This window comes from Schistocerca gregaria, chromosome 6 (assembly GCF_023897955.1).
Source record: "Schistocerca gregaria isolate iqSchGreg1 chromosome 6, iqSchGreg1.2, whole genome shotgun sequence".
In the NCBI taxonomy this organism is placed as follows: Eukaryota; Metazoa; Arthropoda; class Insecta; order Orthoptera; family Acrididae; genus Schistocerca; species Schistocerca gregaria.
In genome coordinates, this window is record NC_064925.1 from 382,464,221 (window position 1) to 382,488,553 (window position 24,333).

The window sequence follows — 24,333 nt, forward strand, 5'->3', positions numbered from 1 at the left end:
AACAAAAAAAAATAATATTCCCAATTAACCATATAACAATTCAACAATTTAAGGAAAGCTTGAAAAGGTTAGACTGGGAGGATGTTTATCAGGAACCTGATGCAAATGTTAAATTTAACTTATTCCATGATAAACTTGTGGGTATATTTGAAAACAGTTTTCCTAAGAAATTAGTGAATCATAATTCAAATAAACTTGATAAAAAACCATGGCTGACTAAAGGGATTAAAATTTCTTGTAGCCGGAAATGGGAACTATACCAAGACACTAGAATAAGTCGAGATGAAGAAAAGCTTAACCATTATAAGAAATATTGTAATATATTAAGGAAAGTTATAAAAAAAATTCCAGAAGTATGTGTATCAAGTCTGAGATTAGCACCTCTGATGACAAAGTTAAAACAATATGGAATATAGTTAAAAGGGAAACAGGGCAGCCAAGGTCACAGGACAACAGTATTACTGTTAAGCACAATGAAAAGCTTATAAATGAAAAATCACAGGGTGAAAATATTTTTAATAATCATTTTATAAATGTAGTGGAAAATATAGGCACCAGCTGCTCACCAGATAGGGCAGAACTCTATATGAAAGAGGCATTCCCGGTGCAAACAAATGAAATTGAAATCCTACCCACCTCACCATCTGAAATTAAGAAAATAATAAATTCACTTAAGAATAAAAATTCACATGGAACTGATGGTATCTCCAATAGAATACTAAAATCTTGTCCACACCTGATAAGTCGAGTTCTTAGCCACATATGTAATAGCTCATTGAATCAGGGAATATTTCCTGACAGATTGAAATATGCCATAGTTACACCCTTGTATAAAAAAAGTGACAAGACAGACGTCAACAATTATCGTCCTATTTCACTTCTGACATCCTTCTCAAAAGTGTTTGAAAAAGTAATGTACTCAAGAGTAACTTTAAAAAAATTAGTGGGAATAACGTTTTAACAAAATGTCAGTTCGGTTTTCAGAATGGTGTTTCAACAGATAGTGCTATACACGCTTTCACTGATCAAATTTTAAATGCTCTGGATAGTAGAACATCACCAATTGGGATTTTCTGTGATCTCTCTAAGGCTTTTGATTGTGTGGATCATGAAATCCTCTTAGATAAGCTGAAGTACTATGGAATGAATGGTTCAGTACACAGATGGTTCACTTCATATTTAACTGGTAGAATGCAGAAGGTTGAAACAGTAAACCCACATAGTACACAAAGGGCAGCAGATTATTCAAACTGGGGATGTATCAAGAATAGGGTACCACAGGGTTCTGTGTTGGGGCCTTTATTGTTTTTAATATATGTTAATGACTTGCCTAATTATATTCATGAAGATGCAAACTTGGTTCTCTTTGCAGATGACACAAGTATTGTAATCAAGCCTAAAAAGCAAGAATCAGCTGAGGAAAATGCAAATAATGTTTTTCAAAGAGTTATTAGGTGGTTTTCCGCAAATGGACTTTCATTGAACTTTGAAAAAACACTGTACATACAGTTCAGTACAGGGAAAGGCATAACACAGGAAATAAATATAGAATGTGGGGGAAAATCTTTAGCTAAAGCAGATTGTTCAAAATTTCTGGGTGTCTGTATTGATCAGAATTTAAACTGGAAACACACATTGACAATCTACTGAAACGATTGAGCTCAGCTACCTATGCTATTAGTGTCATTGCAAATTTTGGAGACATGCACATCAGTAAGTTAGCTTACCATGCATATTTTCATTCGTTGCTTTCTTACGGAATCATCTTTTGGGGCAATTCATCACTAAGAAATAAGGTATTTATTGCACAAAAACGTGTTATCAGAATAATGTCTGGGGCTCATCCAAGATCATCTTGTAGACAATTATTTAAAGAATTAGGGATATTGCCAGTAGCTTCACAATATATATAGAGCCTAATGAAATTTGTTGTTAGTAACCCAGATCACTTCAGAATTAATAGCACAGTCCACAGCTACAATACTAGGAGACAGGGTGACCTTCACTACCGTTCATTGAATTTGACATTGGCACAAAAGGGGGTGAATTATACTGCCACAAAGATTTTTGCTCAATTGCCAAACAATATCAAAAGTCTGACAGACAACCAATCGGCATTCAAAAGTAAGTTAAGGGAATTCCTGAATGACAACTCCTTCTACTCCATAGATGAATTTTTAGACATAGGCCAAAGAAATACAGTAAGCATTAACAATTGTACCGTATATAAGACTAACAATGATTATTTGGGATAAATGAATCTTGTGTACTTTGACACGTTCCACATCATTACGAAAGAATCATGTTCATGATCCATGGAACAAGTAATAGAACTAACTAACTAACTTCATTTTTTTCTGCCTCCCCTTTCCTCATCATGACTCTACTGTGATGGGCTTAGATCTAACAAGGAGGAATTACAGTTGCTCTTGAAATTGCAGTGTCCACTTGTCCTCTGCCTCCAGGAAACAAAATTGTGCCCTCACGACTGCTTTGGCCTCTCACATTTCTTTCAGGTTCGTTTTGATCTCCCCCCCTGAGGAAGGTATTCTCTCTTGTGGGGGAGTCATGCTGCACATCTGGGATGACACTCATAGTCACAACATCCCCCTGAACACCCAGGTGCAGGCTGTTGCAGTCTGCTTTTCTCTTCCCTACTTCACCTTTTCCCTTTGTACCATTTACATCCCTCCATCATTCAGTGTCACCAGGACAGACTTTGTCCAGCTAATTGGGCAACTCCCTCACCCCTTTTTGCTGTTTGGTGACTTTAATGCACACATCCCCTTTGGGGCTCTTCTAGAACCCCTCTCTTATAGAACCTCATCTGCCTTAACACTGGAGCACCCATGTTCTTTCCACACACCATGCACAGCTATTCCCATTTGGACCTATCATACTGCTCTGCCGAGCTTGCCGTCATCTTTAGTGCTACGTTCTCTCTGACAAATACTTGAGCCACCATTTCCTGTGTGTTATCCATTTGCTGACTCCTACCCCACCTACATTTAAACCCAAATGGCAACTTTCTAAGACTATACTCCTCTCTGGCCACCTTCAATGAACGATCTTTCCCCGGTTGTGATGACCATGTAGAATACCTTACTAATGTTATCTTCACCACCACAGGATATTCCATTCCTTGCACATCATCCTTACCACAGCATGTTCCAGTCCCTTGGTGGACTGAGGTGTGCAGTGATGCAATTCATGCGCAGATACGTGCTCTCTGAATTTTTTTAACCATCATCCTATGATACCAAACTGAATTCATTATAAACAGTTGTACGCACAGTGTCATCACATTGTTCCTGATAGCCAAAAAGCTAACTAGATTTCATTTACTAGTTCTTTTAACAGTTCCACTCCCTCTTCCATCATGTGGGCTGACCTCCAACGGCTCTCTGGGACCAAGGTCTATTCCCTAATGTCATAGTTGACCCTGATGCTATCTCCAACACCTTCCACCACCATTTTGTGGAGATTTCTAGCTCCACCCACTATCATACTTCCTTTTTTCAAGGCAAAGAAGTGGAGGAGGCTCGGGTGATACCCTTCTCTTCTCAGAATCATGAGTGCTACAATGCCGCTTATACTACACTCCTGGAAATTGAAATAAGAACACCGTGAATTCATTGTCCCAGGAAGGGGAAACTTTATTGACACATTCCTGGGGTCAGATACATCACATGATCACACTGACAGAACCACAGGCACATAGACACAGGCAACAGAGCATGCACAATGTCGGCACTAGTACAGTGTATATCCACCTTTCGCAGCAATGCAGGCTGCTATTCTCCCATGGAGTCGATCGTAGAGATGCTGGATGTAGTCCTGTGGAACGGCTTGCCATGCCTTTTCCACCTGGCGCCTCAGTTGGACCAGCGTTCGTGCTGGACGTGCAGACCGCGTGAGACGATGCTTCATCCAGTCCCAAACATGCTCAATGGAGGACAGATCCGGAGATGTTGCTGGCCAGGGTAGTTGACTTACACCTTCTAGAGCACGTTGGGTGGCACGGGATATATGCGGACGTGCATTGTCCTGTTGGAACAGCTAGTTCCCTTGCTGGTCTAGGAATGGTAGAACGATGGGTTCGATGACGGTTTGGATGTACCGTGCACTATTCAGTGTCCCCTCGACGATCACCAGAGGTGTACGGCAAGTGTAGAAAATCGCTCCCCACACCATGATGCCGGGTGTTGTCCCTGTGTGCCTAGGTCGTATGCAGTCCTGATTGTGGCGCTCACCTGCACGGCGCCAAACACGCATACGACCATCATTGGCACCAAGGCAGAAGCGACTCTCATCGCTGAAGACGACACGTCTCCATTCGTCCCTCCATGCATGCCTGTCGCGACACCACTGGAGGCGGGCTGCACGATGTTGGGGCGTGAGCGGAAGACGGCCTAACGGTGTGCGGGACCGTAGCCCAGCTTCATGGAGACGGTTGCGAATGGTCCTCGCCGATACCCCAGGAGCAACAGTGTCCCTAATTTGCTGGGAAGTGGCGGTGCGGTCCCCTACAGCACAGCGTAGGATCCTACGGTCTAGGCGTGCATCCGTGCGTCGCTGCGGTCCGGTCCCAGGTCGACGGGCACATGCACCTTCCGCCGACCACTGGCGACAACATCGATGTACTGAGGAGACCTCACGCCCCACGTGTTGAGCAATTCGGCGGTACGTCCACCCGGCCTCCCGCATGCCCACTATACGCCCTCCCTCAAAGTCCGTCAACTGCACATACGGTTCACGTCCACGCTGTCGCGGCATGCTACCAGTGTTAAAGACTGCGATGGAGCTCCGTATGCCACGGCAAACTGGCTGACACTGATGGCGGCGGTGCACAAATGCTGCGCAGCTAGCGCCATTCGACGGTCAATACCGCGGTTCCTGGTGTGTCCGCTGTGCCGTGCGTGTGATCATTGCTTGTACAGCCCTCTCGCAGTGTCCGGAGCAAGTATGATGGGTCTGACACACCAGTGTCAATGTGTTCTTTTTTCCATTTCCAGGAGTGTACAAGGGAGCTAGATCATGCTCTCACTTCATCCTGATCCTTTGCACCCAGGGCTTGATGATGTTCACATTCTTGTGGGAAAGCACTTTTTCTTTCATACATACAATCACATCTGGGCAGAGGACACACTTCCCAGATGCTGGCTTAAAGTCACTGTCGTATCCATACCTAAGCCTGGTAATGACAAAACAACTTCCTTCTACCTACTGCCCCATTTCTCTTACCAGCTGTGTTTGCAAGTTGATGGAATGTATGATTCACGCTTGGCTGGTATGGTGGCACAATTTACTAACCACTGCACAATGTGGATTACGATTGTGCCATTCTGCAGGTGACCATATTGTACCTTTGTCAACCCGTATAATGAATGGTTTTCTGCGGAAATACCAAACTGTGGCTATGGTTTTCAATTTGGAGAAAGCGTATGACATCTGCTGGAGGACTGGTATCATCCATATTCAGTGTATGTGGCGCTTCCGAGGCCACATGCCCGTTTCCTTCAAGAATTTTTAGAAGGCCAAGTTTTCAACATAGGTGAGGGTTCTGCCTTGTCGGACACCTTTATTCAGGAAAACAATGTGCCTCAGGGTTCCATCCTGAGAACTGTCCTCTTTGCTATTGGCAACAACCCTATTATAGCTTGCCTCCCACCAGACATCTCCAGCTGCCTTTTTGTTGATGATTTTGCTATCTATTGCAGTTCCCTATGGACTTATCTCCTTGAGTGGTATCTTTAGTGATGTCTCGATCATCTTAACTTGTGAAGCACTGACAGTGGCTTTGTCTTATCCACTGACAAAACCATTTGTATGACTTTCTGGCAGTGGCGCAATTGGTTTCTTCCACCACCTTTACATCTTGGGCTTGTTGCTTTTCCGTTCATTGAAACTATGGAATTTCTTGACCTCATGCTCAGTAGGATCATTTTTTATTCCTTCCACATGTCTTATCTGCCTACCCACTGTACCACGTCCCTTAATGTCACATGTGTCCTCAGTGGTACTTCTTGGGGATTGGATCAGACCGCCCTCCTCCATTTGTATCGGTCCCTCGTACATTCGAAACTAGACTATTGATGTTTAGTTTATGCATCTGCACATCCGCCCATCTTATTACACCTCAATATTATCCACCATCATGGCATCCATTTGGCGACTGGCACCTTTTACACTAGCCTGGTTGAGAGTCTGAATGCAGAAGCTACCGAACTGCCTCTGTCATATTGCTGTGTCCTTCTCCTCAGCAGGTATGCATGCCACTTGTCTGCAATGCTTGGCCACCCATCCTATGCCTCCTCCTTCGATGGATCTTTTGATTGCCAGAATGGGGCACGTCCCTCTTCTCTTTTACCTCCTGGAGTTCACTTTTGGCTATTACTCCGGCAGCTTAACTTCATGCTATCAGCCACATTCCCAATGCTTGTGAGCCCTTCACCACCTTGGCTTCATGCAGTGCCTCATGTTCACCTTGGACTTCATTTGCTTCCTAAGAGAACTACTCCAGACTCATTCTATCACTGTAAGTTCTTCGACCTTCACATGAAAATTGATGTACCTTTGTGCTCACTGATGGCTCTTGGACTGACCAGGGTATGCTTTCGTCATTGGCACCAACGATTTTTAGTATTGGCTTCGAGAACACTGCTCAGTATTTACAGCAGATCTCTTCACCCTGCATCATGCCACGCAGTACATCCGGTGACACAGGCTTTTCAATTGTGTCATATCCTCTGACTCTCTCAGTGCCTTTCAGAGCTTCTGTGTGCTATACACCTTCCACCCCTCAGTGCAGTGCGTCCAAGAAAGCTTTCATCTCCTCACTCTCGATGGAGCCACTGTGTTGCTTATGTGGGTCCCTGGTCCTGTCAATCTGATGGGAAAAGAGGCCACTGATGCTGCTGCCTAGGCTGCAGTCATCATGCATCAGCCCACTAATTCTTCCATTCCCTCTGATATCTGTGTTTCCATCTGTCAGCAGGTGGTGTCACTTTGGCATTGCCATCAGTCCTCCCTTCATGGGAATAAGTGTAAGGGAATTAAAGCTCTCGCAGTGACTTGGCTGACCACCTCTCGGCCATCATTTTAGCTAAGTTGCATATTGGACACTGTCTTTTTAGACATTGCTATTGCCTGTCGTGGTGATCACCCACAACTTTGTCCTCAGCCTTTGATGGTTTGCCATTTCCTGATGGAATGCCCTTTTTTAATCACATACATCCTAATTTATGTTTGCTGTCAGAGTTATCAACCATATCAGCTAACGATACAAGGGCTGTTGACCGTGTTTTATTTTTTATCCATTATAGCAGTATGGCGAAGGACTTTAATCTTCAGTTCAGGACCTCTGTTGCCTTTTTGGTGAATTTATGACGCTTTCTATATGAGAAAGTCCCTGTTTTTAGCTGTCTTTCCTTCCGTCGATTTCCGCCTGCGGGTCCAGGAGTAAGAATAGGCCCGAGGTAGTCTTGCCTGTCGTAAGAAGCGACCAAACGGAGTCTCACACATTTCGGCCCTTTAGTCTTGGTCCCCTGTAGGGTTTGATTTCCATTCTTCAAAATTTTTCTGAAGAGAATCCAATTGGGGAAGGGCACCTTACATGGTGCATCATGTCCATCATGCATTGAGATCTTTAGCCCATTTTCTCGTCATCGCATTGCAGTCCCACTCATTCTCCATCTTTTGGGTGAACACACCTTCCTGGGTGTATTTTCCACCATGTACTATGCAGTGCCACTATCTGCGCCAACGATGACCAAGGAATTATTTGCACCTGATGTCCAGTACGGTAGCCAGTCCATTATGGTGGGGCCGCCTGACAACATGTGGCTCACTCTGCTGATGCGTGCGCCATTAACTCCCCACATATGCCAAGGAGTAGTTGCCTATCTCCTTGTGGCATCGGGACTCCCGGAAATGGCCATCCTGCCAGGTGGCCCTTACCGAGGTTGGGTGGCTTCCTTGGTGAGGGCCCTTGGTCGGAGTGGGTGGCATCAGGGCGGTTGACGATTTTTAATACTTTCCACAACGAAGTTCTGTCTTGAAATCTGGCAGAAAACGCAAAGAGATTCTGGTCATACATAAAGCACACAAGTGGCAAGATGCGATCAATACCTTCACTGCGTGATAACAATGGTGAAGTCACTGTTGACAATGCCACTAAAGCAGAGTTATTAAACACGGTTTTCCGAAACTCCTTCACTGAAGATGATGAAGTAAATAGTCCTGAATTCCAATCAAGAACAACTGCCAAGATGAGAAACATAGAATTAGATATCCTTGGAGTAACGAAACAGTTTAAATCACTAAATAAAGGCAATGCCTCTGGTCCAGATTGTATACCAGTCAGGTTCCTCTCAGAGTATGCTGATAAAATACTCCATATTTAGCAATTATATACAGTCACTGCTCACAGAAAGACCCGTACCTAAAGACTGGAAAATTGCTCAAGTCGCACCAATACCCAAAAAGGGAAGTAAGCATAATCCACTGAATTACAGGCCTATATCACTAACGTTGATTTGCAGTAGGGTTTTGGAACATATAGTGTATTGGGACATTATGAAGTATCTCGAAGAAAAGGATTTATTGACATATAGTCAGCACGGTTTCAGAAAATATCTTTCTTGTGAAACACAACTAGCTCTTTATACTCGTGAAGTAATAAGTGCTATCGACAGAGGATGTCAAATTGATTCCATGTTTTTAGATTTCCGGAAGGCTTTCGACACCATTCCTCGCAAGCTTCTTCTAACTAAACTGCGAGCCTACAGAGTATCGCATCAGTTGTGTGACTGGATTTGTGATTTCCTGTCAGAAAGGTCACAGTTCATAGTAATAGATGGAAAGCCATCGAGTAAAACAGAAGTAATATCTGGTGTTCCCCAAGGAAGTGTTACAGGCCCTCTATTGTTCCTGACGACCTAAGAGACAATCTGAGTAGCTGTCTTAGATTGTTTGCAGATGATGCTGTCATTTATTGTCTTGTAAAGTCATCAGATGATCAAAACAACTTGCAAAATAATTTAGATAAGATATCTGTATGGTGCAAAAAGTGGCAATTGACCCTGAATAAGGAAAAGTTTGAAGTTATTTACATGAGTACTAAAAGAAATCGGCTAAATTTCGATTACGTGATAAGTCACACAAATCTTAAGGCTGTAAATTCAACTAAATACTTAGGGATTACAATTACAAAAAACCTAAATTGGAACGATCACGTAGATAATATTGTGGGTAGAGCAAACCAATGACTGTGATTCATTGGCAGAACACTTAGAAAGTGCAACAGGTCTGCTAAAGAGACTGGTTACACCACACTTGTCCACCCTATTCTGGAGTATTGCTGTGCGGTGTTGGATCAGCACCAGGTGGGACTGACGGATGACATCAAAAAAGCACAAAGAAGGGCAGCTCGTTTTGTGTTATCGCGAAATAGGGGAGATAGTCACAGACATGATACATGAATTGGAGTGGCAATCATTAAAACAAAGGTGTTTTTCATTGCAATGGGATCTTCTCATGAAATTTCAATCACCAGTTTTCTCCTCTGATTCCGAAAACATTCTGTTGGCACCCATCTACATAGGGAGAAATAATCATCACCATAAAATAGGAGAAATCAGGGCATGCACAGAATAATTTAAGTTCTTGTTTTTCCCATGTGCCGTTCGAGAGTGTAATGGTAGAGAGACAACTTGAAGGTGGTTCATTGAACCCTCTGCCAGGCACTTTATTGTGATTAGCAGTAGATCACATAGATGTAGATGTAGACAAGCAATGAAACATGGTACGTCATCTCTTGCTGGTGGCCCGCTGCCAGCAATCTCTAAGCGGGTGAGGTCTACCTTTAATTCTAAGACATACAACCACCAATTGTTCCCCTCCCTGGCCACACCATGGGAGGAACGCCGGAATAAGGATGGCAGCAAATCTTATTCTCCCTGGTACCTGGTATGTATGAGAACTGATGGGGAATCCTTTGTGCCCATGAAGCCTCAGTTCTTTGTAGATCATTGAGAGGACAAGTTTGGGGAGGTGGATGGCTTGTCCAAAATGCGATCTGGGTCAGTCTTGATAAAATCAGCATCCTCTGTCCAGTCATGGGCATTACTATCTTGTGACAACCTGGGGGATGTTTCTGTTACTATCATGCCCCATAAGAGCTTAAATATGAGCCAGGGTATATCTTCCACAGTGATCTTCTTTTGCAGTCCGATAACAAGCTGCGCGCCAAGTTAGAGCAATGAGGTGTACATTTCATCTGGCACATCCACCAGGGTCCGAGCGATATTTAGTTTGCCATCAGTGCCTTCATCTTGGCCTTTGAGTATGACACATTACTTGAGAAGGTGAAGGTGATGGTCTACCGCTGTGATGTCAAGCTTTATATCCCTCTCCCAATGCGGTTCTTTAAGTGTTGGCCTAGTATGTCGAGATTTTGGTCATCCATCACATCCCAATATTTCATGGCTCTCCCTCCCATCTGTGTCAACTGCGGAGAGCACCATTCCCGTTGCTCGCCAGACTGTAGGATTCTACAGAAGGAAAGGAAAATAATGGAATACAATGCCCTGGACTGACTGACCTGTACTGAGGCTAAAAGGAAATTTGAAAGGCTCCATCCTGTGCGCATGACTACATCCTACACCGCTGCTATTGCTACTGTTACAGCCCCATCTGTTGCACAAATCAACTTGATGGTGGGGGGCACTTCCATCCCTGTTGCTCCCACACCACCTACCTTGGGAGCACCCCCCCCCCCCCCCCCCAAACATCAGAGACATCAGTCCCCACTTCCAAGCTGGAGAAGTGTAAGTCTTCGTCGGCTTCTCTCGCTCAGAGGGGGTCCCTTGGGTCATTCCCTTCCTAGGTTCCTCCCAGTGGCAAAGTGGACACCCGCCAGTGGCTGAAGCAGCCACAGGTAGCTGGTCACAGGGCTTCACAGTCCTCCTCAGTCCCGGAGGCTGAATCAAAGAAGCCATTCCAGCTAGAGCACCCCAAGGAACAGTGCAAGAAATTGAAACTGAAGACCCCCCAAGAACAAGGAAATTGCAGTGGCACCCACACCACCACTATCTACCAGCTCTGTGTCTGAGGATGAGGTGGAGATTCTGGCATCCACTGAGGATCTGGATCTCGTCGGACCCTCGGACACAATGGATGTTGACTCCTCAGGAAATCAGATGGTGACAGTATGTGACCCTGAAGTGTAAACCACCTAAATGAATGATCATTGCGTTCCCAACCTCATGATTGTACTATCGTCCAGTGGAATTGCGGCAATTTTTTCCACCTTCTTGCTGAGCTCCAACAACTAATCAGCCTTCACCCTTTCATCTGCTTTGCTCTCCAGGAAACTTGGTTTCCAATGATGCAAACCCCTGCCCTCTGTGGCTATCAGGGTTATTATAAGAATCGGGCCACTTATTGAAGGATATCTGAGGGAGTCTGTGTCTATGTCCTTAACACTCTTTACAGCGAGTGTATACCTCTTCAAACACCTTTAGAGGCTGTCGCTGTTTGGGTGTGGATGACTCAGGCTATTACTGTCTGCAGTCTCTATCTTCCACTGAATAGTGAAGTCCCCAGCATGTATTGGCTGCGCTGATAGCCCAACTGCCGCCACCTTTTCTGTTACTGGGTGACTTTAATGCCCATAACCCTTTGTGGGGTGGACTGGTTCCAACAAGCCGAGGCACTGTTGTTAAGCAAGTGTTGGCACAGCTCGACCTTTCTCTCTTAAATAATAGTGCCTCCACACATTTCAGTGTGGTACATGGGACGTACTCAGCCATCGACCTTTTGGTCTGCAACCCTGCCCTTCTACTGTTTGTCCAATGGAGTGTGCATGATGACTTGTGCGGTAGTGACCATTTTCCAATCATTCTGTCAATGCCACAGCATCACTCTTCTGGGCACCTCCCCAAATGGGCTTTTAATAAGACTCACTGGGACTTGTTCGCCTCCATTGCCACTATTGAGCCTCTTTCTCATGACACCATTGATGTGGTGGTTCACACAATAATCACCGGCATCGTTTCTGCAGCGCCGAATCTGCAATTCCCTGTTCCCATGGGTCCCTTCTGTGGAAGACTGTGCCTTGGTCGTCACTGGAGATCGCTGAGGCGATTTGAGATTGCCGACAGGCCCTCCAACTTCATAAGCAGCACCAATCATCGGAACACCTGATTACCTTTAAGTGGCTCCGTGCCTGAACTCGATGCCTTATTCACTGACAGAAGCAGGAGTGCTGAGAAAGGTATGTCTCCACCATTAGCATCTGTACCTCTCCATCGCAGGTTTGGACCAAGATTAGGTGACTCTATGGATATCAGACCCCCGTCAGTGCACCTGGGCTTTCCCTGAATGGAGCGGTCTGTACTGAATCAGACACGATTGCAAAACTCTTAGCAGAGCATTATGCTCAGAGTTCCGCTTCTATGAATTACCTGTTGGGCTTCTGCTCCCTGAAAGAGTGATTGGAATGTTAGAGCCTTTCATTCCATACATGCCACCCCAAATCGTACAGTGCTCCATTCAGTGAGTGGGAATTCCAAAAGTGCTCTAGCCACTTGCCCTGATAATGGCTCCTGGGCCAGATAACATCAACTATCAGATGCTCTGACACCTCTCGGTGGACTGCCAGCAACATACCTTTGACCATTTCAACTTATCTGGGTTGAGGGTGAGTTCCCATCACAATGGCGGGAAAGCATCGTCAAGCATCGTCATACCAGTTTTGAAACCTGGCAAGAACCCACTGGAAGTGGACAGCTACTGCCCCATTAACCTCACCCATGTTCTGTGCCAGATGCTCAAACACATGGTGAGCCAGAGATTGAGTTGACTACTTGAGTCTCAGGGCCTTCTGGCTCAGTCTCAGGCTGGGTTCCGAAAGGGTCACTCTGCCACTGATAATCTGGTCTGCCTTGAGTCTGCCATCCATACGGCTTTTGTGCACTGTCAGCATCTGGTTGCCGTCTTTTTTTACATGTGGAAGGCATACAATACAACATGGCGACATCAAATCCTCACCATGGTTCATGGGTGGGGTTTCAGGGGCCCGCTCCCAATTTTTATTCAAAATTTTCTGTCGCTTCATTCCTTCCACATGCAAGTTGGTTCCTCCCATAGTTCCTCCCAAGTTAAGGAGAATGAGGTCCCGCAAAGCTCTGTCTTGAGTGTGTGCCTCTTTTTAGTTGCTATCAATGGGCTCGCTGCAGCTGTGGGAATGTCCGTATCAGCTTCTTTGTATGCCGACGACTTTTACCTGTACTATAGCTCCGCTGGAATTGCAGTTGCTAAGCAGGAGCTGCAGGGCACTACCCGCAAGGTGAAGTCTTGGGCCGCAATGCACGGCTTCCAGTTTTCGACCACCAAGACTTGTGTCACGCATTTCTGTCGGCATCACCCTGTTCACCCTGAGACAGGGCTTTATCTTAATAGTGAACCTCTTGCTGTGGTGGAGACACATCGGTTTTGGGGATTGCTTTTTGATACCCGGTTGACTTGGCTCCTTCATATTCAGCAGCTTTAACAAACATGCTGGCGGCATCTTAACGCTCTTCGATGCTTGAGTCACACCAGCTGGGGTGCCAATTGGTCTACCCTTCTACGACTGTATCAGGTGTTGATTCAGCCGTGTCTCGATTATGGGAGCCTGGTTTACAGCTGGGCTTCACCTTCTGCAGTGTGGGTGCTTGATCCCATACTTAACTGCAGGATCCGCCTCGCAACTGGAGCTTTTCACGTAAGCCCTGTCAACAGCCTACTTGTGGAGTGTGGTATCTCTCCATTGCAGATCCAGTGTGAACGACTACTGGCTACTTATGCTGTAAATGCTTAAGCTTGGGGGCATCCAAATTACTGACTTTTGTTCCCCAACTCGGTCGTCCATCTTCGAGAACGGCGGCCCCAATCAGAGTGTATGATTGTGGGTCGCATCCGGTCTCTTCTCTCTGGGGTTGAGCTTTTCCATTTCCCACCTCTTTTCTGGGCCAATGTACACATACCCCAGTGGTGTGTGCCCCGTCCATGCCTTCAGCTGGATTTGGCACAAGGTTCGAAAGACGCATTCACTCCTGAACGCATTCATTCTGAACAATGCACGTTGCTGGATGGCTGCAGTTTTTTCATTGCATAGCTTGTAGCCATCTCTTGCGCCTTAGAGTATATACGCTCGTGCTCAGGTGAGTCCTTCGTTATCTGATGTGACTCCCTGAGCGGTTTACAAACTATCAACCATTGTTTTCCTCGCTCTTGTCTGTTGATGGCCATCCTGGATTCCATCCATACTCTTGCCCGTTGTGGGCGCTCCGTGGTTTTTGTGTGGATCCTGGGTCATGTCAGCATCCCGGGTAATGAACGTGTTGACACGCTGGCCAAACAAGCTATCAGTGTACCAGCTCTGGAGATTAGTCATCTGGGATGTGATCTCCATTCAGTATTGCAGCAAAAAGTCCTTGGTACTCGAGGTGATGTGTGGCGCACCCTGCCCTCCCCCAACAAACTTCGGGACATTAAGGAGACTACAGGTGTGTGGCGCTCCTCCTTGCATGCCTCTTGCAAGGACTCAGTTGTTCTTTGCCAGCTACGCATTGGCCACACCCTGGCTGACGAATGGTCATATATTGCGCCGTGAGAACCCACCTCTATGTCGCTGTGGATCAGTGTTGGCAGTGGTCCCCATCTTGTTGGCCTGTCCACTTTTAACTGTGCTCAGGCAGACGTTTGCACTGCCTGATATTCTCGCTGCCCTTTTATTGGATGACGCTGCAATGGCAGGCTTAGTTTTGAGTTTTATTCGAGCAGGGGGCTTTTAACACTCGATCTGAGGGTTTGTTTCTTTTTTTATGTTGAGTCTGGCCTTTGGCCTATGGTTTTAGATTGAGGTTTTTGGTGTCTCTCTTGGTGGTTGGCGTTTCGTTTTTTTGTTTCCATGCTCGGCCAACCACTGTAACACTGTGTGTGCGTTTAATTCCTCTTTTCTGGTCTTTGTCTATGTCTTTCTTGTTTTGTGTCATCCCTTGTCATCTCTGTTGCTTGTTTTTCTTCCTTGTGGGTGTTTCATTATTACGTAAAAAGGGACCGATGGCCTTTGTAGTCTGGTTCCTTCAACCCCACAAACCAATCAACCAACCAACATTCTGTTGATTGTGTGTAATGTGTAGTCACTTTTAATTCCTTTTTCATCTTCATGTTCTATGGTTCGGACATAGGCTTGTATGACCAAAGTTGTTTTCTCACTCAAAAAACAAAACAAACAAAACAAACAAACCATTCCTAGTCTTGGGAGACTTCAATGCCCATAACCCTTTGTGAGGATGAACGGTGATCGCTGGCCATGGTAAAAACATTGAAATTTTTCTGGCACAACATGATATTTTTTTCTTGAACTCTGGTGCCCTGACGCACTTCAGTGTGGACGCATGGTCATTGATCTCTTCTTTTGCAGTCCTTTCTTCTACTATTTATCCACTGAATGGCCCATGATGACCTGTGTGCTGATAACCACTACCCGATCTTCCTGTCCCTTTGTCAGCATTGCTCCCCCGGACTCCCACCCAGATGGATTCTCCATAATGCTGACTGGGATGGGTTCACCTCTGCTGTTGTCCTTAGGTCTCTGTCACAATGCTGTTCCGATGCAGCTGTTGGCAGCTAATCTTTTGGCAGCCAACAGGCCATCTCCTCTTTCTTGGGATTCCCCCATTGGAAGGTGGTACTCTGGTGGACCCAAAGATTGCTAGAGCCATTATAGATTGTAGGTGGGCTCTCTAATGTTATAAGTGGCAACCTTCACTGTATAACCTCATTGCCTTTGAACGGCTCTGTGCCCATGTTTGTTACCTCATAAAACATTGAAAGTAAGAATCCATGAAACAGTTAATTTCCACCATAGGACCATGTACCGCTCCATCACAGGTATGGGCAAAGATAAGCCAACTCTACGGTTTACAGTCCCCTGCAGATGTGCCATGTATGTCCTTAGATGGTACCATTTATTCTGATTCAGACACTGTCTCCAAGAGTTTTGCTGAGCATTATGCTTATGCATATGCATTTGAGAACTACCACCCCGACATCCAGCTCATAAAACAGTGAGAGGAGCGAATGTGCTTATTTTTTATGATCCACAACCTGGAGCCATATAATGCTCCTTACAGTGAACGTGAACTCTCCAGTGCCGTTGCCCGTAGCCGCGATATGACTCCAGGGTCAGACTGCATCCACAACCAAATGCTGAAACATTTCTCAGTGAATTGTCAGCATCACATCCTTGTCCTCTTTAATCAGTTCTGGAATGAGAGTGAGAAAGTTTGATATTTCCAGTACTGAAACTAGATAAGAACCCCCTCAATATGGACAGTTATCACCCAGTTATCCTTACCAACATTCCCTGTAAGTTGCTTGAATGCATGGTGAGCAAGAGGCTTTGTTGGCTCCCTGAGTCTTGGGGCCTTTTGGCTGTATCTCAGGATAGTTTTCACAAAGGCTGCTCCACTACTGATATATTGGTTTACTTGGAGTTGTCAGCACCTCATTGCTGTCTGTTTCGACCAACAGTAGGCTCATGACATGACACGGTGTCACCACATCCTCACTACATTACATGAGTGGTGTCTCCAGGGTTCACCCCCAATTTTTGTCAAGTACTTTGTGTTGAACCATACATTTCAGGTTCAAGTGGATGCTTCACTCAGTTACCCCCATATCCAAGAGAATAGGATCCCACAGGGGTCTGTACTGAACATCCCCCTATTTGTGTGGACCATTGATGGTCTAGCAGCAGCTGTGGAGTCTTCACTATCGCCCTCCTTACATGCTGACAAAGAGATATGATTTAGCTAAAGTCTTGAGTAAAAGTTCTTAAAAATTTGTCTCTTTTCCTCATTGTAATGATGATGGGATAATTTCTAGGTGATGAGCTGGAAGGTGAGCCCCTGGCATACCTCTTGGAACGTGATACATCACAGCAGCAGCCACGTGTTTCCACCGTCATGATCGAGCGCTTGCACACCAATGAGAAGATCCGCCACATGACAACAGCTCGCATCGTCACACCCGCACGGGAGGTGCCCGGTGAAGTGCTGATTGGCGAGAGCTGCATCTACTTTGTTGCAGACAGTGACTGCTCATCGGCATTGTCAGAGGTTAGGACCATACTTGGTGGACACATGTATTCATTTTTCTGCCAGTGTTCTACAGATCTGAGGCAATGACAACAGCTGAGAGACTCGTACAGTTCTCAAAAGGTGTCACATTTATATTAGATTGTATTATTATTCTTAGTCAAAGCAGAGTGTCTCCTGTTGGTTAGTTCCATATTATTTTCTCCCATAAATTGCAATAGTGACCCTTGTAGCAGACTCTTTGCTGTTCCCTCGTTTTGATCTTTTATTATGTTTACAATATTATTTAGACATTAGACCTCCACTTCTGGATAAAGGTGAATTTAGGATTTTTTCTGCATCATCCTCATCCCCCCTCTCCAACTGCCCCCCACCCCTTCACCCCATCCCACCATACCACACCACACCCCAGTTTTGTGATATCATCATTCATGTTTCCCGAGATAATCACCTTTATTTTCTTATCTCTCAGAGTTCAGCAGTGGACATCTTGAGTTCAGTTTACATTAGTGACTTGCATGTACCATGAGTCATAACTGTGATCTCTTGCTGTGATGTCGAACAAACCAGTTTTACCAGAATAGTATACTGTGTCAGTGAAACATGTAGCAGCATGCTGATTGTGTTATGCAACATATTTCTCAAACAGTGATTCATGTTTGACAACATCTGATATCTCTCCCTCTCCCCCTCCCCCTCCCTCCCCCTCTCCCTGCCCCCCTCCCTGCCCCCCTCCCTCCCCCTCTCCCTGCCCCTCTCCCTGCCCCTCTCCCTGCCCCTCTCCCTGCCCCTCTCCCTGCCCCTCTCCCTGCCCCTCTCCCTGCCCCTCTCCCTGCCCCTCTCCCTGCCCCTCTCCCTGCCCCTCTCCCTGCCCCTCTCCCTGCCCCTCTCCCTGCCCCTCTCCCTGCCCCTCTCCCTGCCCCTCTCCCTGCCCCTCTCCCTGCCCCTCTCCCTGCCCCTCTCCCCGCCCCTCTCCCCGCCCCTCTCCCGGCCCCTCTCCCCGCCCCTCTCCCCGCCCCTCTCCCCGGCCCCTCTCCCCGCCCCTCTCCCCGCCCCTCTCCCCGCCCCTCTCCCCGCCCCTCTCCCCGCCCCTCTCCCCGCCCCTCTCCCCGCCCCTCTCCCCGCCCCTCTCCCCGCCCCTCTCCCCGCCCCTCTCCCCGCCCCTCTCCCCGCCCCTCTCCCCGCCCCTCTCCCCGCCCCTCTCCCCGCCCCTCTCCCCGCCCCTCTCCCCGCCCCTCTCCCCGCCCCTCTCCCCGCCCCTCTCCCCGCCCCTCTCCCCGCCCCTCTCCCCGCCCCTCTCCCCGCCCCTCTCCCCGCCCCTCTCCCCGCCCCTCTCCCCGCCCCTCTCCCCGCCCCTCTCCCCGCCCCTCTCCCCGCCCCTCTCCCCGCCCCTCTCCCCGCCCCTCTCCCCGCCCCTCTCCCTCATTATGGGATTGTGCTGCTACCTCATACTCTGGGTCATTTTCTTGCATAGATCATACATTTTTCTCTCTTAGCTTGCTGTTTATTTTATATTAACTGCTGTTCATGTGAACAGGGAACACAATTTATCACTGTGTTAACTGAAGCAATAATGAAGTAATAGGTACGGGCTTACAATTGTGAAACACAGTGGAATGGTGCAAAACAGTTTTATTTATGGTTGGTGCGTTGCATACATAGGTGCACCCACTTGAGAATTAAAATGAAAATCCACATTTTATTCAGTATCTTAAGAATTACAAAAGAGTATATCGAAAAGTAATCACTATGGAAAAATTTCTGATTTATTGTGGCTTAATAAAGTAGTCTGAAAACAAATTGAGAAGCCTGAAGCAGGGAAGAGATGTGAATAATATGATATAATTCTCAAAATTGCAGAAAGTGTTAACATTAAAAAAGAAAACTTGTTAAAATACAAAAACAGTTATTTGATTAAGCTTGACATTCACAAATCAAGAAAAAGTGGAATGTTCAAAGCCTTCTGATAGCATGATGGCAGATCCAACAAATGAACTTGAAGTGTTTAAGTCACTAAAATTGAAAACTAAAATGTTGGTAGGAGTAGATATGGTGCTGGTATCTATCACAATGGAGACAATTCCACAGACTACCAGGCCGTTAGCATACAATGTCAAGTTATCATCTAGTGAAAGAAAGTTTCCTGAAAGATTGTAAACGTCAAAAGTAAATTGCTCTTTTTTCCATTCTTCAAAATATTAAAAAAAAAAATAAAACACTTACTAATTCAATATCCAAATAACCATAAATATTATTATTAAACAGTAATCAGCTTGACTCTGAAGCAGGTATAAACACAGAAACAGCAGTAATGTCCTAGCCTGAACAAATAACCAGAAATCTAGAGGGGGTGGGGATTGTACCTACAAAACTGAACGCAGATTGTAGGATTGGTGTTACCTTAGTCCACGCATTAAATTGGTTTTATTTCAGAGGGGAAACATTTGGAAAAAGATTGCATAATCTAAGTACCACATTATTTCTTATCTATATAAGTGATATTCACAGCCCAAACAGTGCAGCCAGTGTCGTTCTATTCCCACATGATACTAGTGTGACAAGTGCCCCAAAGCAGTTGCTGCATACAGCTACTGATAAAGTCCTCAAGTGTATTGGCTCTTAGTTTAGTTTTAAATGCAAATAAAACAAATTACATGCATCTTGGAAAAATAAATCAAATTGTAAATCTAGATGTGGTATTTGGTTACAAAGCCATAGACAGAGTTACAAATTTTCTGGGGATTCATGTTGATGGAACGTAAACTTTAATAACCATGTAATAAAAGTTGCACACAAAATCAATTCAATCCATTTTGCTCTTATAATTACCATAAATGTTTGTATCTCAAAATCTTCCACGATGCATATTTTGGCTATTTACATTCTCTTGCACAGTACAGAATAATATTTTAGGGTTCCAAGACTTCACTACTTGCCACCTAAAAAAAATTCTTTTAGTTATTTTAGGATTCCAATACTTCACTACTTGCCACTTAAAAAAATTCTTTTCATTACAGAAGAGGGCTATCTGAATAACACACAGTTCTCTTTACATACACTGCAAACCCATACAGAAGCCTTTTCCCCGCAGCTTTGCTAATGTACTCATTTGATACATTTATCAAACTATTGTAAAGATGACATGTTAAGTTTCAAACAGCTCAACTCACTCACACGCAATTAGCTTTGGGCCACAGCTTCATCAGAAAAGAAACACACAAACATTCATTCATGTAAGATAGCACACCTTACACACGCATGACCACCATCTCCACTAGCAGAAGAAAGGACAGCTGAACACAATACACAACCTCAAAACAAATCCTGACCTAATCATCCTAGCTGCAGACAAAGGTTCTACCACTGTTGTTATGCATTTTAGTGACTACCTGGTGGAAGGTCTTTGCCAATTTCTGACTCCTCCATGTATAACCTCTAACAGAGTGATCCCATCCCAGAAGTCTAACATAAATCTCCAATCCCTGCTTTAAGTCCCTGCTCAAAGCCTTAGGTCCTTCCCAGAACCTCTCTCCTGAATCCATTTCCTTCTTCACCCCTATGATATCTTGCAGACCCACAATGTACGAGTTCCCCAAAATCCATAAATCGAACAATCCTGAATGCCCTGTTGTGGCTGGTTATTGTCTCTTTAGTGAAAGAATTTTTGCCCTCATTGACCAACACATCTAACCAATTGCCCATAATCTAACCTCCCAAGTCAAAGATACCAACCACTTCCATCACTGACTCTCCACCATCCCCACACCTTTACCTCTTGGATCCCTACTCGTCATTGTTGATGCCACCTTCCTATATACCAGCATCCCTCAGTCCATGGTCTTATCATTACTGAATTCTACCTTTCCCAATGTCTTCCACACTCCAAACCCACTAACTTGTACCTCATACATCTTACTAACATCATTCCAACTGACTACTATTTCCCCTTTGAAGGGAAGGTATACAAACAAATCTGCAGCACAGCCACAGGCATCGGCATGCCTTTTTCCTATGCCAATATGCTTATGGGTCATCTAGAGGAGACCTTCTTAACCTCCCAAAATGCCAAACCCCTAGTCTTGTTCAGGTTCATTGATGATATCTTCATGATCTGGACTTGGGGCAAGACAATCTATCTTTATTTCTTCACCACCGTAACACTTTCTCCATTCACTTCATGTGGACCACCTCAATCCAGCATGCCACCTTCCTGGATGTTAACATACTCCTCTCTGATGGCTCTATACACACCTCTGTCCATATTGAACACACGAACCACTAGCATTAGCAACTTTGGGACAGCTATCATCTCTTCCATGCCAAAAAATCCCTCCCATACGGCTTGGCCACCCAGGAGTGGTGTATATGCAGTGACAAGAACTCCCTGCCTAGTGTTCTGGGGGTATCACCAAGGCCTTCAGAGACAGTCACCATCACCAGACCTATTCAGCAAACAGATCTCCTTTACCATTTCTCCTCCCACCGCCAGTCTTTCCACCATACCCAAGAACCAGCTACAAAAGAGTGCCCCCTTCATCAACCAAAACCGTTCTGGACTGGAACAACTGAACCACATTCTTTGCCAGGGCTTTGATTATGTATCATTAAGCTCTGAAATGAGGGACATCCAACCCAAGATCCTTTCCACCCCTCCTACTGTGGCTTTCTGTCACCCACTCAACTTCCACAAAATCCTAGTCCATCCCTTTGCCACTGCCAATCCTAGTGCCTTGCCACAAGGATCATATCCCTGTGGAAGACCCAGGTGTGAGATCTACCCAATCCACCCACCCAGCACTTCCTATTCCAGTCCTGTCATGTACACTTATTCTATCCTGTTAAGAGACCAAGCCACTGGTAAAAGCAGCCATGTTATATAGCAGCAGTGTTGCAGTCATTGCACACACATTGGTATGACCACCAACCAGCTGTCCACCAGGATGAATGACCATCGCCAAACTGTGGCCAAGATGAAGTAGACCACCCTGTGACACAACATGCAGCTGAACATAACATGTTTGATTTCAAAGGCTGCTTCACTACCCAGTCATCTGTATCCTCCACTTTACCATCAAGTTTTCTGAACTGCACAGATGGAAGTTATCCATTCAACACATTCTCATACTCTCTCCACACCCTCCACCCAACAGATTCCACCTGCTCTGTCCTATTGCCTCCTCCCTTTATTTTGTTTCCCACCCTCTTCATGTCCCACACTCTGCCAACACACCTGCCCATCTTTCCCCACTCTTCTCATTTTGCCCCCCCCCCCCCCCCTTGCATCTCACCCGCTTCTTCCCTCATCCCTTTTGGCAATCTAGTCTCTACACACTCTGTCATTCTGTCATACAGCACTCCTCCGCCCTCCCTCCCCCCACTATCCCTTCCTTTTCCTCGCCTCCTTTGGATTGCTGCTTCCTTTCTATTTGGCAGTTGCATTCTGTTCCAAACTGCCAGAGATAGTGGTTGTGTGTGCACAAGGTGTGCTTGCTTATGTGAATGAATGTTTCTTTTTCTGATGAAGGCTGTGGCTGGAAGCTAATGTGTAAGTGTCTTTAAGTCTGTCTGCAACTTAACGTGTCATCTTCGCGATAAGTAGCAGTATGTCCTTTTCTTACAATGTTAATCTTTTGACACATATATTTCAGACGTATCCTCCTTCCTCCCATTTCTCTGCCCACCTCATTGTCCCAACTTTATGTCTCCATCTCCTTCTTACCACTCTGTGTCTCCAACTCCTCCTCATCTCTTTGTCCATCTCTTTTACCCCTCTGAGCGACCACATCTTCCCCCACCCTGTCCATATCTGCCTGCCTACCTGCCTCCCTTCTGTTCATCTGTTCCACCTGGCCACTACCCCTTGACCCCTCCCCCCTGCCTCCTGCTTCTACCCCCCCTCCCCCCTGTGTATATTTTTACCTTCTCTGTCCATTCCCAACTTTCCCAACTCCATGCCTAGCTCGTCTGCCCCCCCTCCCCCCCTCTCTCTGACCATTGCCTTTGCTCCCCTCTCTCTGACCATCGCCTTTGCTCCCCTCTCTCTGACCATCGCCTTTGCTCCCCTCTCTCTGACCATCATCTCCTCTGCTCCCCTCTCTCTGACCATCATCTCCTCTGCTCCCCTCTCTCTGACCATCATCTCCTCTGCTCCCCTCTCTCTGACCATCATCTCCTCTGCTCCCCTCTCTCTGACCATCATCTCCTCTGCTCCCCTCTCTCTGACCATCATCTCCTCTGCTCCCCTCTCTCTGACCATCATCTCCTCTGCTCCCCTCTCTCTGACCATCATCTCCTCTGCTCCCCTCTCTCTGACCATCATCTCCTCTGCTCCCCTCTCTCTGACCATCATCTCCTCTGCTCCCCTCTCTCTGACCATCATCTCCTCTCCCATTTCTCTGTTCATCTCATTCCACCCTCTATCACTATCCATCTTCTCCCTTCCCATCTCTCTGCTCAGCCATGCCAATTTGCAGGTGCAGCCCTTGCAAGGCATATTAATGCTGTCCAGGCAACATGATTCCTTCTCTCTCTCTCTCTCCTGCTCCCCACACTTTATGTCCATCCCGTACACCTGCTTACAGTCCTTTTCCTCCTCCCTCTTTCTCAGTCCACCTCATCCTCCACATCTCACCATCCATCTCTTTGCTGAGCTGTGCCTATCTGCACATGTAGCCGCCGTTGCAAAGGTGGCTGATAATGCAGGTTGGTACTACTCCCCACTATGCTTCAAACCAGAGGACCACGAGTGACTCTGGCTACAATGCTGCCAATATTAATCTAAACCTGCACCCCATATGCAATTCTAGCTGTCTCCACCAGTTCAGCCAGCCACCGAGAGAATTGAGGATGGACTCAGAGCCGGTACAACAAGCTTGATGTGCAATGAAAAGAGCAGCCATTTGCACACAGTGCATTTGATTGGAACCGACAGAGCCTTCTCGGCGTCTTGGATGAGACCTACCAGCAAGCATACCAAGTGTTCAATGGCAGTGATCTGCCTACTATTTCTCTGAGAGACTCCATTACTCGTCTAACATTTGAGCTCCCAGTGTCTAGCATACCTGCTCTCTGCACTTCTCGAGATTGGGCAAGAAAATCGACCACTGGGCCAGCAGGAAAGGCATCACAGGCTGTGTCAGATGCATCTTCTCATACCTTTTGCTAATGTGTAATAAGCCAGCCA

At 46.0% G+C, this 24,333-nt stretch overlaps 1 protein-coding gene across 4 annotated transcripts in view; it reads left to right on the top strand.

Moving 5' to 3' along the window:
* LOC126278092 (lysosomal-trafficking regulator) overlaps window positions 1-24,333 on the top strand; it is a 543,055-nt gene that overhangs the window by 436,671 nt on the left and 82,051 nt on the right. For all 4 annotated transcript variants that reach the window (XM_049977936.1, XM_049977935.1, XM_049977937.1 and 1 more), the window contains exon 43: window positions 16,939-17,171. In XM_049977936.1, coding sequence (XP_049833893.1) covers window positions 16,939-17,171 — 233 coding nt within the window. The remainder of the gene's footprint in view (window positions 1-16,938; window positions 17,172-24,333) is intronic.